This window comes from Notothenia rossii (assembly GCF_949606895.1).
Source record: "Notothenia rossii genome assembly, chromosome: 2".
Taxonomy (NCBI): Eukaryota; Metazoa; Chordata; class Actinopteri; order Perciformes; family Nototheniidae; genus Notothenia; species Notothenia rossii.
In genome coordinates, this window is record NC_136904.1 from 20,812,521 (window position 1) to 20,828,540 (window position 16,020).

The following is a 16,020-nucleotide window of genomic DNA, read 5'->3' on the forward strand; positions in this document are numbered from 1 at the left end:
AATCTGTAAAGAAACAACTGAACAGCCATTTTTCCAAAATGATATAATGATATAGTGAACTATTGGAATCCGACTGAGTGTGAGCTATATCATCCCAAGCAGCTAATCTGCTGGAGTTAACATTTTGGCCTTTTGACCGCCTCTCTTCAAATCCAGCATCACCAAATAGTGAAGTTCAAATGCAGCTATGAGCCACAGCATTTTTTTATTTAGTAATTTCTTATCAACATGGCTTTCTGACTCACACTGTTGATTATTATTTGGAACTGTTGGCTGCTGTTCATTCACTTCACAACGCTTTGTTTTAAATCAGCACAAATGGGACATTTTGACTCCTTCGTTCGTGTACTGATGTAAACAGAATCCGACACTTCAGAAAGCCATCATTGATCCATTGAAAGATGCTCAGATCAGCTGAAAATCTTGATCTTGTGGAACAATGTCCAACTAGTTTACAGTTTATTATGTACACCTCGCTTCACCAAATGCAGTTTGATTCTAAAGCCATGCAATACAGCCTATCTTCATGAGGTTTTATTGTTCAGCTTTTCTTAAGGCTGCTTTAGAGAGGGGTTTTTTCAGCTTTAGCGTCATTCTTAGGATGGAGTTTGTAGTGCTGTTGAAATAACGAGATGTTTCTATTATTTAGCATAGCCTCATTGGTATAAATATAGGGCGAACAAATAAAAGAAAGACCTATCTGTTTACCTATGTCAACATTAACTTTTAAATTAGATTTGGTTCAGGGGGGTGACTGAGTTTAAAGCATGTCATTCAGGTTGCGTTGTGGGTATTGCATACTATAGGCTTAATCTCAAATATAGGCGGATTAGAACATCTTCATTCTTTATCAGTTATAATTCCCTTAGCGAAGCTTTTCATAATGAGCGCAGTTTTTTCTTGGCTTCACAATGAAATATAATATGTATTGTGCTTCAATTGTTCACGTTACATAACATTAGGTTGTGGTTATGCTCTATCCAAGTAAGTTTGTTGTTATTGTTTTCTAAATAAGCATTGTAACTCTATGAGCATGTTTTACTTACATGGAACCTTGTCTTTCACTTGCAGTGTTTGCATATGGTGCTACTGGAGCAGGCAAAACACATACTATGTTAGGTGCCCAGAATGACCCCGGGGTCATGTACCGCACGATGACAGAGCTATTCAAACGCATGGAGGATGCCAAGGAGGAGAAAGAGTTCACTGTTGCATTCTCATATTTTGAGGTGATTATTTGAATCTTATTATTATTATTTTTCTGGTAAATACATTTTTAGACTTAGACTAACTCTTATCCCTAATAGAGCCTTAACCCAATCAAGCATTTTGTTTCGACTGAGCTCCTGGGATGAGTTTGATGGATTTGCAGTTATATTGTTTGTTTACAGGTTTACAATGAACAGATCAGAGACTTGTTGGCGAATATTGGGCCTCTTGCAGTCAGAGAGGACAGCTCTAAAGGAGTGGTTGTTCAAGGCCTCACGCTACATAAGGTTAGTAGCAATATGTATTATACACACTCCCAATTAGCAGGGGAAGAATTATAACATCTGCTAATAAATAAAGATATACCTTTTTTAAATAAAAATATATTGTTCTATAAAATGTGGCTATGCAAATTAACTATTTAATGTTTATCTTCACTGTTCAGTGGCTGCGGTTTGCAAGAGCTGAATGGCCCTTTCTCTGGTTCACAAACCATCCCTGATATTACCTTTTTGTGTATATTTATATACAGCCCAAATCTGCAGCGCACATCCTTGAAGCTCTGGATACTGGCAATCACAACAGGACACAGCACCCTACTGACATGAATGCCAACTCTTCGCGCTCCCATGCTGTATTTCAGGTATTTCAATCCATTGTTATTAAAGAGGAGAACTTATGCACACCTGTAGATAGACGGCTACGTAGGAGAAGGCCATTTGTCAACAATACATAACAAAAGGCTCCCTCACACTATCTTCTTAGTAACAGTCTTTGGGTACACATACCTTCATCTGTGTTGTCATAAAATATGTCTCTGATTACAAGATAATTAGACTGTGTGGAATCTTCTGTTCTGTAAAACCTGTGGTTATCATACCACAAACTGTCATGGGTTACAACATTAGTACATTCCAGTTTTATTTAAATACAAAGGCAGATTCATGAACATAAAAGACAATTATTAACAAAAGATCAAACATAAATACAAAACTTTAACTGCAACCCCTCCAATTTCAAGAGGGCATTTAATATCTTCAGTCTATAAGATCATAAGTATTTCAAGTCTCTTGTTTCACTGCAAACATCTACAACGCATCGCTGTTTACTTCTTAATAGTCTTGAATTGACAGTTCTTTGTTCTTCTCTTCAGATATATTTAAGGCAGCAGGACAAAACGGCCAGCCTCAATCCTAATGCCTGCGTTGCAAAATTGAGCCTGATTGATCTGGCAGGCTCAGAGAGAGCCAGCGCCACCAACGCTAAAGCGGCACGTTTACGAGAAGGTGCTAACATCAATAAGTCACTCCTCGCCCTAGGCAATGTCATCAATGCCCTCGCTGACCCAAAGGTGAGTTCATATTATCCTACATTTAATGCTGATAACATAAAAAGTGTTGCAAAAATGTGTCAAATATGTCAGCAATCCACTTCTTTGCTCATGTTTGCATCCCATTTTTGTAAAGGCAGTGTTTTGTTTGTCAAGCCAAGACAGACGAAGGCCTAAGCCATCCTTATTGAGCTATATTTCAGTGCTTTCGGAAATCTATGGGTGACGTCACAGAGACTGCTTCTATAGTTCAAACAGCCTCTGGTCTGGACAGACATGAATGCAAACTGCAACTTCACTGGTTGGCGGAGGTATAAAACCACAAGGGGGTAATTCATTGAAAAGGCACAGTCACGCAAAATAAGGTAAATAAATTAGAGAGAGAAAAATCCCTTTATTACCATTCTCAATGTTTCGATTGTTTTTTAAATCCATATGATTTTCGCATTGGGTCTGATGAATGCTCTGGTGTTATCATAGCCAAGAGACGTGCGTCAACATTTTACAGGACCTGCGTGTTTTGCAAACACTGCTTATATTTTCCAAGGTCATTATGCCATAGTACCAGGTTGCCCACTCGATCCTAGACATTCTTGATTGTTTTCTGGCCCTGAAAACCAACATTGTGGACGTTTTGTCTATTAAGTATGCTGGCCCTGAAGTGCAAGTCAAAACAGCATTTCAGAAAAACGCTACAGCATTTCACAAAACACTTCAACACTTCACAAAACACTACAGCATTTCAACTTTTACGGAAAGGGTATTCCTTTAGGGAGAACACTTCTTGTTTGTGATTGGACAGAGCCAGCCAGAGAAGTACTGCTGTGATTGGTTGTTTTTGCTGCCAGTCAAGAAATTATGCTTCGTGATTGGTCAGCACCCGACAGCACAACATGTCCCAAAACATCAGCTGTTAGCTGTTGGCACACAGAGCTCACAGCTCCTCATATCTGTTCAGAAACTGGACAAAAGTTAAACATGTACAAACCACAGACTGTCTATGTCATGGTGAATACAGTCGCTATTTTATTTCTGTCTGTATGACGTTGTTGTGAGTTTGGACGGAGCAGCTACAGGTTAGTTTATCCTGGTCGATCCGATCTCCATTCAGAAAACACGCATTCTAAAAGGTTTTTCGCCTGCCGTCTTGTCTTCAGACTTGTCACAGCATTAATTCATGTTTTTTACTAACCGGTATCAGTATGTAGTTACTTCGGCATCATTTTGAAATGCGTATTACAATTAAATCATAAAAATATGTTCATTTTGTTGTAGTTGGTATCTACCAAATTATTTGCATGGATATAAGCCCCGCCCCCTCTCCAGCGTGTCTTGTTTGAATGACAGGAGTAAACATAGCTGACAGCCGCGGTGAAGCCTGAAACTCGAGCGATTAGAGCGATGCGAAAATTCGGGGCTTATCTCCATGTAAACACTATGGTAGACTACAATAAAATGAAATGCTGTGGTGTTTTGTGAAATGTTGAAGTGTTTTCTGAAATGCCTTGGCGTTTTCTGAAATGCTGTAGTGTTTTCTGAAATGCTGTTTTGACTTGCACTTCAGGGCCACCGTAATTAAGAGAGAATGAAAAATGTGGCTTCTCTTTAATATATTGAACAGGGTTTCACCTGGTTTGTTTGCTGGGAGCAGTCTGCTAGATGCCTCAGTGACAGCTGCAAGTTCAGATAAGCGGTCTGTTCACAAATGAGACAGCCGCACCAAGGCAGCATCTGCAAGACTATAGGGACTGAACCAAATGCTTGATTATCTATGTAACAAGTTAAAGGTGGGGTAGGTAATTTTGGAGAAACCAGCTCGAGTGCGCTAGAATTTGAAAATACACAGCCGGAAAAAATCTGCCACTTCCTTACAGAGCCTCTCCTCCAACACACACGAACGCGCACATGACCAATGAGGGCACGAGATAAGTTTGTGCACAGATGGAAGGCTGACAGGCAGGTAGGCCATCCAGTTATTTTAGCCGGGCCGGCTCAGATGATTGGTCGTGCTTTTTACAGTACTACGGCTTCCAGAGATGAACATCTATGTATTTTTTGTCAAAGCGCTTAAGATATTCATTGCTATCGGGATGTAAAGAGCATTCCATGGAATATAACAAAAAGTGTATCTCGAGCCGGTTTCTCAAACTTACCTAAGCCACCTTTAAATGCTATTTATGATTAACAAAAAAATATTTTGAAACATTTAATATATTGCTTTTTTAAATTATGTAAAAATCAAGCAATTATAATATTTTTAAAGCAGCCATACTTCAAAATTATTTATTTTTTCAAATTGCTATGGTTATAGGTATATGAAGTTAGGCACTAGCTTGTATGTAAAACGAAGAGCCTGGGATGTGTAGAGTGAACTGAGTATTTGGGTATAATTGCATTCCAGTTGCATACATTAACCTGTCAAGCAGTCTTCTCATTTTACACACCAGTCTCAAGGGACGAGGCGCAAGCAGGCCACATGCATTTAGTGCTGTGCACATGTACCGGGCCATGCTGAAATGTGATCCTTCTTCAACAGGTTGCTTAACTCTTGTGTTAAAATAGTGTCCATCTTATATTATACTCTACCCACCTTTCCAAAGTGTTCCAGTTGTGAACTCATAGTTTAATCTGCTTGATTTGCTACATATCCAAACCCAATCCCCATGGTTATTGGCCTTGCAGTGTTTACTTTTGGCAGGCAAGGAATTCACGTTGTGGATATTGTTTATAGGAAAGAATGTCCCCACTTGTGTCTGGGCTGACATGCCGCTTGTTTGAGTGAAGAGAAATCTCATCTTCATGCTATGCTGCTTCGTGTTTTTTGTTGCAATTGTTTGCCGTATGCTATGTCCAAACCAATGCAGAGACATTTTTCTGAAAGTGTCCAAAGTGAAATGGAAATGCTCAATGGTACAGATAATGAAAATGTTGCTTTTTTTTAAATACGGATATGTGGTTCTCAACTTCAAAAAACTAACAAGGTTCCTAATGGAAAAAAAGCCCCCCTCACTTATGATCTATGTTCAAATGATTATGTTAATTGTATGCTGGTGCAGTGGTAACAGCGATAACTACAACCTTTTACATTCTTCATATTGTGTGGTTTTCTATGATTAAAGAAATGTACTTGACCATGGAGAGTAGTCGGTAAAAAAAAACTGAATGCATCATTGACAGACGACCAGACAAAGCCCATTTAAAGCATAGTGGAATTGAGGTTCTTATCAAGCGCTTGTTTTTCATAGCTGCTTTAAAACTTCCCCTTCACATTACTGAAGGTCCTTCCATTCATTTGACATTGAACCTGTAACAGATTTCCCATCACAGACCAATCTATTGGAGTCAAAACATATTTTTCAGTTTACTTTTAGATACAGACATTGCTAAAAGAATACATTTGAGAGATGGTTTTCTAAATTTGCATTGCTATCCTGAATCTTCCTGGATCTGACATGAACTATAACTAAGGTCTTTGGATCCAGATGTAGCATTAGGGTGTTTCCAGGGAGAAGTGCAGGCACAGCTGCTAACCCCAAAAGAGATCCTTTTACGCTCATTTGTTACTTAACTTTAATGTGACTTTCTGCAATCCCTATGCCCTTGAGATTGTGACTCACCTAAGCAGCTGTAGTCTATCTGACGCCATTATAGCAGACTGAGCTGTGTTCCCAGACCAGCTACAGGGGGACTTCAGACCACTGTGGTCCATGGCTGTTCCCTGTTTTGACTAAAATGAATACTTCATACTGAATTTAGTTTCCTGTTAAGTTTATTGGTCCCCACCAAATAGTGTAATATGACTAAGCTTTTCTTGTGCGGCTTGTCCAGATGGAGAATGCATATTAAGGTGCACCTTGTGTTTTTCTTCATATCACAATGCACCTAACTCTCCTAAAAGTTGCTCTTTTGGTCATGTCTGACAGAAGTATTGAATGTCCATTTTCAGTATTTTCTTTTGATTTGATTCTAAATGAACTCAATGTTCACTTTATAAAGCAAAAAATCCAATATAGTCTAATTTCTTGGACTGATGTTATATTTTCTCATATGTTTTTAGAATAAGAAGACTCATATACCGTACAGGGACAGCAAGCTGACGCGGCTACTTAAAGACTCCTTGGGGGGAAACTGCAGGACGGTTATGATTGCCAATGTTAGCCCCTCATCCAAGTCCTACGATGACACCCACAACACACTTAAGTACGCCAACAGGGCCAAGGAGATTAAATCATCGGTAAGTATCGAAGCAATATATGATATAAATGAAATAATTATTTGACTATAGATGTATATTTTTAATCTTTACATGTTTTTCTCTACTTTTATCAGCTGAAGAGTAATGTTGTAAGCTTGGACAGTCACATTGGCCAGTATGCAGTGATATGTGAGAAGCAACGGCAAGAGGTAAGATGACACAACCAACACTACCATAATTAATGATACAAAAAATCTGGCAAATCTTTATTTTCTGATATTTAAAATGTCTCTTTCAAACAGTTGCCATTATCCAATGCTCATTTATTACTGCTATCTCAATTTTATTTTTGCATTTCTAAAGATTGTGCAGTTGAAGAAGAAACTCAAAGACTATGAGGAGAAGAACATGGTGCCTGTGGCTTCTACCACCATCTCTTCCCAGAAACAAGAAGAGTTTAAAAGGTAAGCATGTAGAAAGTAGGATTCAGGGAGTAATCTGAGACATAGAAAGATAAGTTGTGTCTTTATCTGTTATAAACTCTTTTATTAGAAGTCTCTATTATTTATTTGAACTTTGTAAATGGAATGCAAACACTGAATACATGCAGGAAGAGCACAAAGCATTTTTTTTTTTAATTCATAGGACCTGGAATTAGACTGGAACATTATGATGACTAAATGACTTGCGATGAATAATACCAAATACTAAAGTTTGCATTTTAGCTTTCCATTTCATGTAATTGTTTTTGTATTGTGACCTTTTGGTCCACTATTTGTTCATGTTTGTAGCATACTAGGCAGAGTAGCCTTTAGTTGGGAGATGTATGAGCTCCTCTCCCTGCCCACGTTCTCCAACACTTCCTGGGTGTTCCCAATGCATCAGAGGCCAAATGGGATATATGATCCCTCCGGCGTGCTCCCGGTCTGCCTCAGGATCTCCTCCCAGCAGCATGTGTCTGAAATACCTCCGCAAGAAGGCCTCCATAGAGTATCTTAATCAGAAACCCCAACTACCTAGAATGGCTTTTTTCAATAAGAAGCAGCAGTTATTAAAGCTGAATTGTTCAAACCCTCAACCTATTTACAAAGGACCCAGGTACCACATTAAGAAAACTTATTTTGGCCCTCCCTGAACCTCCTAGTCTCATGCTTCACATTCACCTCACTTGTAAATGATTTTTGACCGCCGTCGCTTGCTGCAACAACTCGGTCCCAACCAAAAGGACAATTCTATCGTTTTCTAGCAGAGTATAGTGGCTTCAGACCACTCACTGCTGGTGAAGCATTGATGAAGCAATCCTCAGGTCCCATAACTGGATGCTGTCTGCTCCTAGGTTGCACCTAAATGATATTTGTCTATAAAAAAGACATGATGGCAACCTCTTAATGTTTGCATAATCTCTTGATGGCTCCGGAGAGAATTGTACTGAGCTGTTGTGGATGGATATTATTTGGTAGTTTTTGGATAGCCTGTCTTCACCCTTTTCATAAAGAAAATCCAAAAGTTAAAATGTAATATTCAACCAGGAGCAGCACCATCAAGACGATGCTACAATAGAAGCAAACAACTTTTTTTCTACCAAAAGCATTTCTACGTGCTTTGATCAGTTAGTCAGTAAGTATCATGGTGGATCTCATACATTGAAAAAGGTGAACTGCTGTTTGTTCATTTGTTTGTGGTGCCATGCCCACACACTCACAACACAATGCGTCGGTGGGGTTTTTGACAGCTGACCTACCCAGAGTGTACAAAAAACTAAGAATAATTGTAATAACTGCACAGTTGATGATTCTTGGTACCTGTCCCTCACGAATAAACAAATACATAATTCACTAAATGAATCGTAAGCGTCCAATGACACTTCTGCTAATCTGCTGATAACAGTCTTGTACTGTTCTGTACCGTGTTCATATCAGCTCACAGCATGCCTTATTGACCTGAGATTTAGATTTTTTCAAAATACTTGTTTGTATAACTCTTATGAAATGTCATCCCACGAAATGTGCACCTCCTGGAAAACGGTTTCTTCCTGGAAAGCAGCACATCTACATGAGTCTAATTCCCCCTGTAACCTACTCTTTTAAAATGTACTAACATTATTTAATGGAGAGACCTTCAGAGAGAACATTATTTGCCATACCTAGTATGTTTTAGTGTAATTAACAGCAATATTTTACACTTCATTAACAATTTGAGCTCAAGAAGCAGTTTTTCCACATCTACTTCTGACCTGCACTGTAGTCGCTGTAGACTTGAATAGAGCAGCCAGATGCTCAAATATTGATTAACAGGGTCTGTAATTAATCAAGCTTTTGGGGGGAGGGGCTTAATTAGTGTAGTTCCTAATTTTATACCTTTTTTTTATAAATTCCTGCTTTGTCCTTGCTTACTTGTTATCTGTTTTTTAAATTAACACAATGACAGATAAGGTTTTTTTTTCAATCTAGCTAGTCACTTGTTAAACTAGTGAGGGGCTGTTTGACCTCTTGGATTAAAGATCAAGTGCTTTGAGACCCTAGGATCAGGTTTGAAAAATACTGTCTAACAGTTTTTTGATTAGGATAAAAATGCAACTCTAATACATCTGCCACACATATAGAGTAGGTACCTCTGTGTATACCGGTGTGATACTAATGCTTTGACTATATATAATCAACATTAGCTTAACTATCTTAGTTAAGGTTTAATTTGATAGGGACATCTGTGCAGCGCCTTTTTTATTCTAATGATGTATAAACATCAACTTCTTTACCATAAATCAGATTAACTACCTCCCATTTAGTCATCTTTAAGATATACAGTAGCATCTGTCGGGGTATTTGAGTTGGGGGCGGGGGACAAGAAAAAGCTGAATGAGTCTCACTCCCACACATTTCATTCACTGGCATCAGAATTCACAACTCGCACAGTGAGAGGCTCTGAATAGAGGCTGCACGCTTCTCAAGCTATTAAAAATTCAGCAGTCTAGCAAGGCCACGACGTCTCCTACGTCACTGAAGTTACATTGAACAGTGCAGTCACATTTCAGCGACAGCTCTCCAGTCTTATTTACCTGCGTGCCTCTCCTGTCTCTCCTTTTGCTTTTAACTCAAGCAGACAGCCACTTGCATCCAATCTCAATATCACCTCCACCGTGTTCCAGAAATAAACCTATACATCATATAGCTAAGAATATTTCTCCAGCTCAGAGCTGGTATTTTTAAAGAAGCTTTAGGAAACCATAAACAGCATATTCTAATACTTGACTCAAACCTTCAAGCAATTCATTGGCGAGAATAACGATAATAGTCATGCAAACATTTGATCTAAATAATAAGTTTGGTTTCACCTGATTATTAAAAGGGTCGTAATATATTTTACAATCACATTAAAACCAATATAAATTGCTGTATTTATATTGGGTTTGAATTGATTGTAAAATATATTAAGACCCTTTTAGTTTGTGTTATATACACATACAAATTGGTTTGGAAGAGCTCATTGTACAAAAAGTACAATGGAATTTAGTTTGACTGATGTTGATGTATCTCATTATACTGAGAGGTGTCACTTAAATACTGTCCTAAAGAACGGGGATCCGAATGAACAGTTTTTGATTTTCCATGTGATCACTTAAGATACTCATGTGTAATTATCACCAATACATACCATATCAATTAAAAACATATACTTGTTATACTAAGTTATTCATGTTATTCTTAGTTTACATTTCTTACATTTGAATGCAAGATTGAAGTTGAATTGCGAAAAGGAGGGCAGCATTAATGTCTTCTTAAAATGTATGATATCAAACTCGTTTTACACGCTTTCTGTAATGCTTGACATTCACTTTTGTTCAATTCAGATTTTCAAATGCAGCCCTTTTGATAGGAAAGATTCTCACTTGTGAATATCACTCTTCCCCCTCTGTAGGGTGTCAGAAGCTCTGCAGCAAATCTTCTCGGGCCGGGCCCAAATCAGAAAAGAGCAGCTGGATCTGGAGAGACGACTGAAGGAGAACGAGCTGCGCCAGCGGTACAGTGAGGAGGACAACCTGCAGGTCCAATGCTTCTGTGCCAAAGAAAAGACTGAGAAGGTAGCTGATGCTTACGTTGCTATCCACACATCCCATCATCCCCGCAGACAAACAGCTGCTGAGTCATCATTTCACGTCTCTGTTCTCTATGGTTGTCTTGGCCTCTCATTTACGCCACTACAGGAGGAACTATGCTCCCCAGCACCTGGCTCCTCTCTGCCAGTGTTGGTCCCAGCTGTAAATTACACTTAAAGTATAATTAGCACAAAAAAAATGTCTAAGACCAAACTTTATAGAATGGTTCAATGTCATCCAAAACGAATTAAAGTGTGAGAACAAATGACCTGATAGTGGTTTTAAATCACCTGCTTTTGAAAACTTCTATATTATAAGAAGAAATAATTAGTTTCAGATGAACTTCATGGAGTATTTACATTAGTGTGAAGAAATACTTTGACCACAAACATAGTTAAATATGTCTCACATTAATCCTAGCAATGCCCAATTCAAACTTAAATGTGCTGTTGCTTTCATTAGGCCACTTGCAAGCATGAGCGGAAGATTGCCAGCTTACGCACTCAGCAGCAGCACATTCTGAAGCGTCTGAAGGAGGCACAGGCGCGTTTCCTGGACAATGACGGCTGGCTACATCGAGTTGAGAATGAGATCAAGCTGCTGAAGTCCAATGATCAGACCTCGGAGGTTAGTAGAACCAAGTGACATTTGTGCATTAACTACTTATCGACTTCCAAATGTGTGTTTTTGTTGTGACTTTGATAAGTACTCAGACTACACACTTGCTTCACAGATGTTCTAATAATAAGTAATCATTTATATTTCACTTTTATACAAAATAAATAGAAATGCTTCATGGTTTAGTATCAGCTTTATTTGTTTGATCATAACAATTGTGTCACCACAGTGCTTGTAGCCATGCTTATACAACTTCCAACAACCTTGGCATTGGCGAGGGAGTACATTAATTCTTGTATGTTTTTGAATAGATAGATCAGTGGAGGCGAGTCGTGAGTTAAACTAGTTACAACCTTACATACCTGGTGGACAGGATGAGATAGTTAGAGTTCATCTAAGAAGACAAATAGGCATGATTAGATCAAAAGAATAACTTCACAATGTGGGTTACATCCTTCAAAACTCATCACTTGGTGTTTTTTGTTTGTTTATTTTGGAAGGTAGGCTGTGTCTCTACTGGTGTCGTGACTGTCTTTGTTTTCTTCCCATCTGTTCTCCCAGTAATTAGAACCGTGCTCATTTTATTTCTCCGGCTCACTCGTGGATCGCTGAAGAGAATAAATCAATACCCTTTACTCATCCCTCACACTGCAGCCAGTTACCTTAAACCATGCCCATGTTATGTTTTTCTTCTTTATCCTTTCTTCCAGGAACTGACCCAGAACGGTGACGCACCCACCGGTCAAATGTTCTCTCTGCTGTTGTTTCGTAGTTTCTTTACGTCAGAGTTCTTTCTCTTTTTTTCTCCCCTTCCTTCCTTACCCGCAGCAGACAGATTTTCTGATGAGACGTGGATGAAAACAGAACTTTGCATCTTCTTTTCTTTTTTGTTTCTTTTAATTCTGCCTTCAAGAGTTTCAATTCAATATGTTGTTCTGTTAGAATGGCTATTCCCCCTGGCTATTCCCTCTCTGAACTCACTTCTCCCCTTTGTTCAGGTGTTGGATAAGAGCCTACACGGCCACCGACTGGAGCTGCAGGTTAACGATCTCAAACAACACATCACTCAGATGGTGGAGCTCACTGCACTGCAGGATCAGGAGAACAAGCGAATGCAAAAGTATGTTTGACAATACCTAGAAACAATTATTAAAGAACTGTTGATCAGTCTCGCTGAAGAAGTTGCACCTTACTTACCTTACTTACTTACCTTGTAACTTCAATTTTTTTCATCTGTTAAATCCTATTTTTCCATTGCTTTTTAGAATGGTCAACATCTTGTTGCCGGCTTATTCTCAGCACTACTCTACGCTGCGTGCGGCTGGGCTGGTCACAGCCGCAGATGAGATGGAGAACCATGAACTAGAGCACCTTGTGTTGAGGGAGAGAGGTGTGGTCTGGGCAGACCAGGAAGTGGCAGGGCAGCAGCTGAAAGGCGTGGGGGCCGGAGGGGAGTCTCAGGAGGAGGCGGGCTGCAGCGACCTGGCACCTGTCCTGTCCTTCTCACATCTGCTCTACCACCAAAGTTCTCCCTGCAGTAAGTCATCATTATTACTTATTTATTATTCTGCTGTTTATTAAACATATGTTTGGATGGATTGTTGTAAAACTAGTGAAGGTAGAAAAATGAGGTAGTGCAAATTATTTGTTTAATATTATCAATTAATATTTCATTTTTTAAGAGTTCTTCAGTCAAATATAATTATAATTATTAAAAATGCTTTTTTTATTTTTAAGAAAAGCAGCAAATCCTCCGATTCTGGAAGCTATTTCATTTCAATGTTTGTCTTTTTTTTCTAGATTTGATTGGTTAATCCAGTAATTGTTTCAGCGTTGAAAAGTACTGCCATGTAGCCTGACTGGGAAGCTGTCAATTTGCTTGATCTCTACAGGAAGACCTGACCACATAGCCACAACATGAATGACTAATAAAAACATCAGATGTTTCAGTAATGGGTTATTGCTTATAATCAAGACATCTACTTAGAAAATGTCCATTAAATGTTATTCTAGAAAATGTCCATTAAATGTTATTCTATAAATAGCCACTGAGAGAATGCACCACAGCTCCCAAATGAGTTAATTGAAACTGGTCAGATATAAAAAAAGGACTTGCATGTGCATTCATCATCTTCTGCTGGTGGGAAGAAAAAAAGAGAAGGTGTCATTTTCATGGGGAAGCAGGTCTCCCCTATAATTACATCTAAATGATTTGTCCCCCTCAATTAACTCTACCAAGTGCATGCGACAGAATGAGGGAGAGAGAGAGAGAGAGGGAGGCCTCTCATTGACCGAATCTGTGTCAAGTCAGACATTCATCTCTCTGATGTGCAGAATCTTAGCTGCTTGCTAATGTTTTAATGCCCCACCAATTTATCAGTTTTTTTACTTTAGTTTTTACAAAAGTTCAGTTCAAATGACCACCTCTGTTGTATAAATCATATTTACAGCTGACATTCACACCCTTTCACAATATATTGTTTGCTCAGGATATTATGTGCCAAGAGTAGGGCTGCACGATTTGGGGAAATAATCTAATTGCGATTTTTCTGACAGATATTGTGATTGCGATAAAATTTGCGTTATATATATATATAAATAATCTGAAAGGACATCCACAGGAGAGTGTTTCCATAGATAAAACACACATACACAGAGACAGTGACACACACAGAGACAGTGACACAGACAGAGACAGTGACACACACAGAGACAGTGACACACACAGAGACAGTGACACACACAGAGACACACACACACATACACATACACAGACACAGGTCTTTCTCTCTGACCCAGTTCACGGTTCATTAAATAAAATATAATACACAGATTCTTCACTGATTGTACCTATATGGTAAAACGTTGCTTCTGGCTCGGCTGAAGCCATTTATCCACACCATGAATGTTGCTAGAAACGTCTTCACACATGGGCGTTTCACGTGCAGTGTTGTTGTTGGGCGTATGCATAGTTACCTTGGGCCACTTCTGATTGGTTAACAATGGCTATTACCTGTGGAGCACAGCACTTCTGATTGATGTGGATGACTGACACACAAGAAGAAGAAAAAAATTGCATCATTTCAAATCGCGATTTCGATTTAAAATCGATTGTGCAGCCCTAGCCAAGAGTAGTATAGCTACATGGACCGTGTCACACACATGTCTTTTTTCATTTATTTATTTGTTCCACTCTTGGTACATAATCCATACACCTGTACCCTCAGACCATGATGGAAAGGAGCAGAGAGTAGAAACACTTATTTGCCCTGCCTCTAACACAACATTAGCTGCTCTGTCATCACAGCTGCCAGTGAATACCTGAATAGTATCCTTTTTAATATCTTGAACACCACCCGGTAAATGTTTTGCACAAAGTTAATAAAATGACACCCCTCCAAGGGACATCTTAAATGTAAAAATGTTAGATTACACAAGTGTAAGAAGTTGTTAAATATATTATTCAGGAGTCCTGTAGGGTAGTTGAATGAGGTCCAGTGTATTTGGCATTAATCCAGGTGCAGTGTGTATTGTAGGGCTCATAAGATTGCACTGTTCATGTTCACTTTAACTGTCATCTTAGCATGACCTAGCAGCCCCTGAGCCCCTTGTGACGTATAAGATACGACACACACTGGAGCATGAACCAAAGCTGCTTAACAATCCTCAATTACTGTGATGATGTCTCTCATTTGTGTGGCCGTAAACTCTGCACCTGTCCCTCTCTTCCACTGCTGGCTTATATCAAATTGTATTCCATCCAGTACTTCTTTTTAAAGTGTTTTTTGTTTGGGTCCATTTAAATTCATTGCCTGTAATATAAATCATTTCACAACTGAATACAGACGATAGTATCGGCCTCCTGTGAATCATAGATTCAAGTTTAAAAGATAATAAGATGTTTGTTTAAGATTTAAAACCTTTCAGGATTATTTGATTTTTGGGCAATTCATTATGTCCCATCTGACATCTCGGCCGCATTGCCCTGCACCATGTGTGGGCTTTTGTGTCAGATTCATATTTTCTTGAACATCAACACAACAGTAAGATCGACTCTTCCTAAATAAAAGATTCATTTAAAATGAGTAAAATGATGTTGGTACAGTCTGCACAATGAGAGATCCTTGAAACATAGACCGTCCTCAATGTTGAAAAGTGTTAAACCTTCATCTCATTTTTATACCAGCAAACGTTTTATTTCAATTTCAGTAAATAGTTTAAAAACAACAACCCATTTGGTCAAACTCAACCAGCACCTTTTATGTAAGATTTCTAACAAAAACATCCACTTAAAGGTCTCAGAGGTTTGTCAGGCTCTCTGTGTTGTTGTTATTTTTGATAAAGGTGTGTACATTTAGCTTCTGCTTGAATCTCTTCATTATTTTTTTGTAATTCTCAGGTGCAGAGAGGCGCAGAAAAAGAACCATGCTGCTTCACCCAAAAGGTAGATCTACTCTCCTCTCTTCCCCGTCATGCTAACATACTGTAGTCATTAATCCTAAAGCCCTGCCTGCTTGTTAATCCCCCCCTCCCCCTCAATCATTCACTTCTCTCCTTGTCACCTTTCACTCAATC

At 38.8% G+C, this 16,020-nt stretch overlaps 1 protein-coding gene across 1 annotated transcript in view; it reads left to right on the forward strand.

The window, feature by feature from the left end:
- Positions 1-16,020, forward strand: part of kif18a (kinesin family member 18A) — a 28,073-nt gene that overhangs the window by 1,400 nt on the left and 10,653 nt on the right. The window contains exons 3-14 of the mRNA XM_079664060.1: positions 1,072-1,229; positions 1,392-1,496; positions 1,742-1,852; positions 2,363-2,560; positions 6,597-6,773; positions 6,869-6,943; positions 7,098-7,198; positions 10,650-10,812; positions 11,290-11,454; positions 12,444-12,565; positions 12,711-12,982; positions 15,845-15,889. Of these exons, the coding sequence (XP_079520186.1) occupies positions 1,072-1,229; positions 1,392-1,496; positions 1,742-1,852; positions 2,363-2,560; positions 6,597-6,773; positions 6,869-6,943; positions 7,098-7,198; positions 10,650-10,812; positions 11,290-11,454; positions 12,444-12,565; positions 12,711-12,982; positions 15,845-15,889 (1,692 nt within the window). The remainder of the gene's footprint in view (positions 1-1,071; positions 1,230-1,391; positions 1,497-1,741; positions 1,853-2,362; positions 2,561-6,596; positions 6,774-6,868; positions 6,944-7,097; positions 7,199-10,649; positions 10,813-11,289; positions 11,455-12,443; positions 12,566-12,710; positions 12,983-15,844; positions 15,890-16,020) is intronic.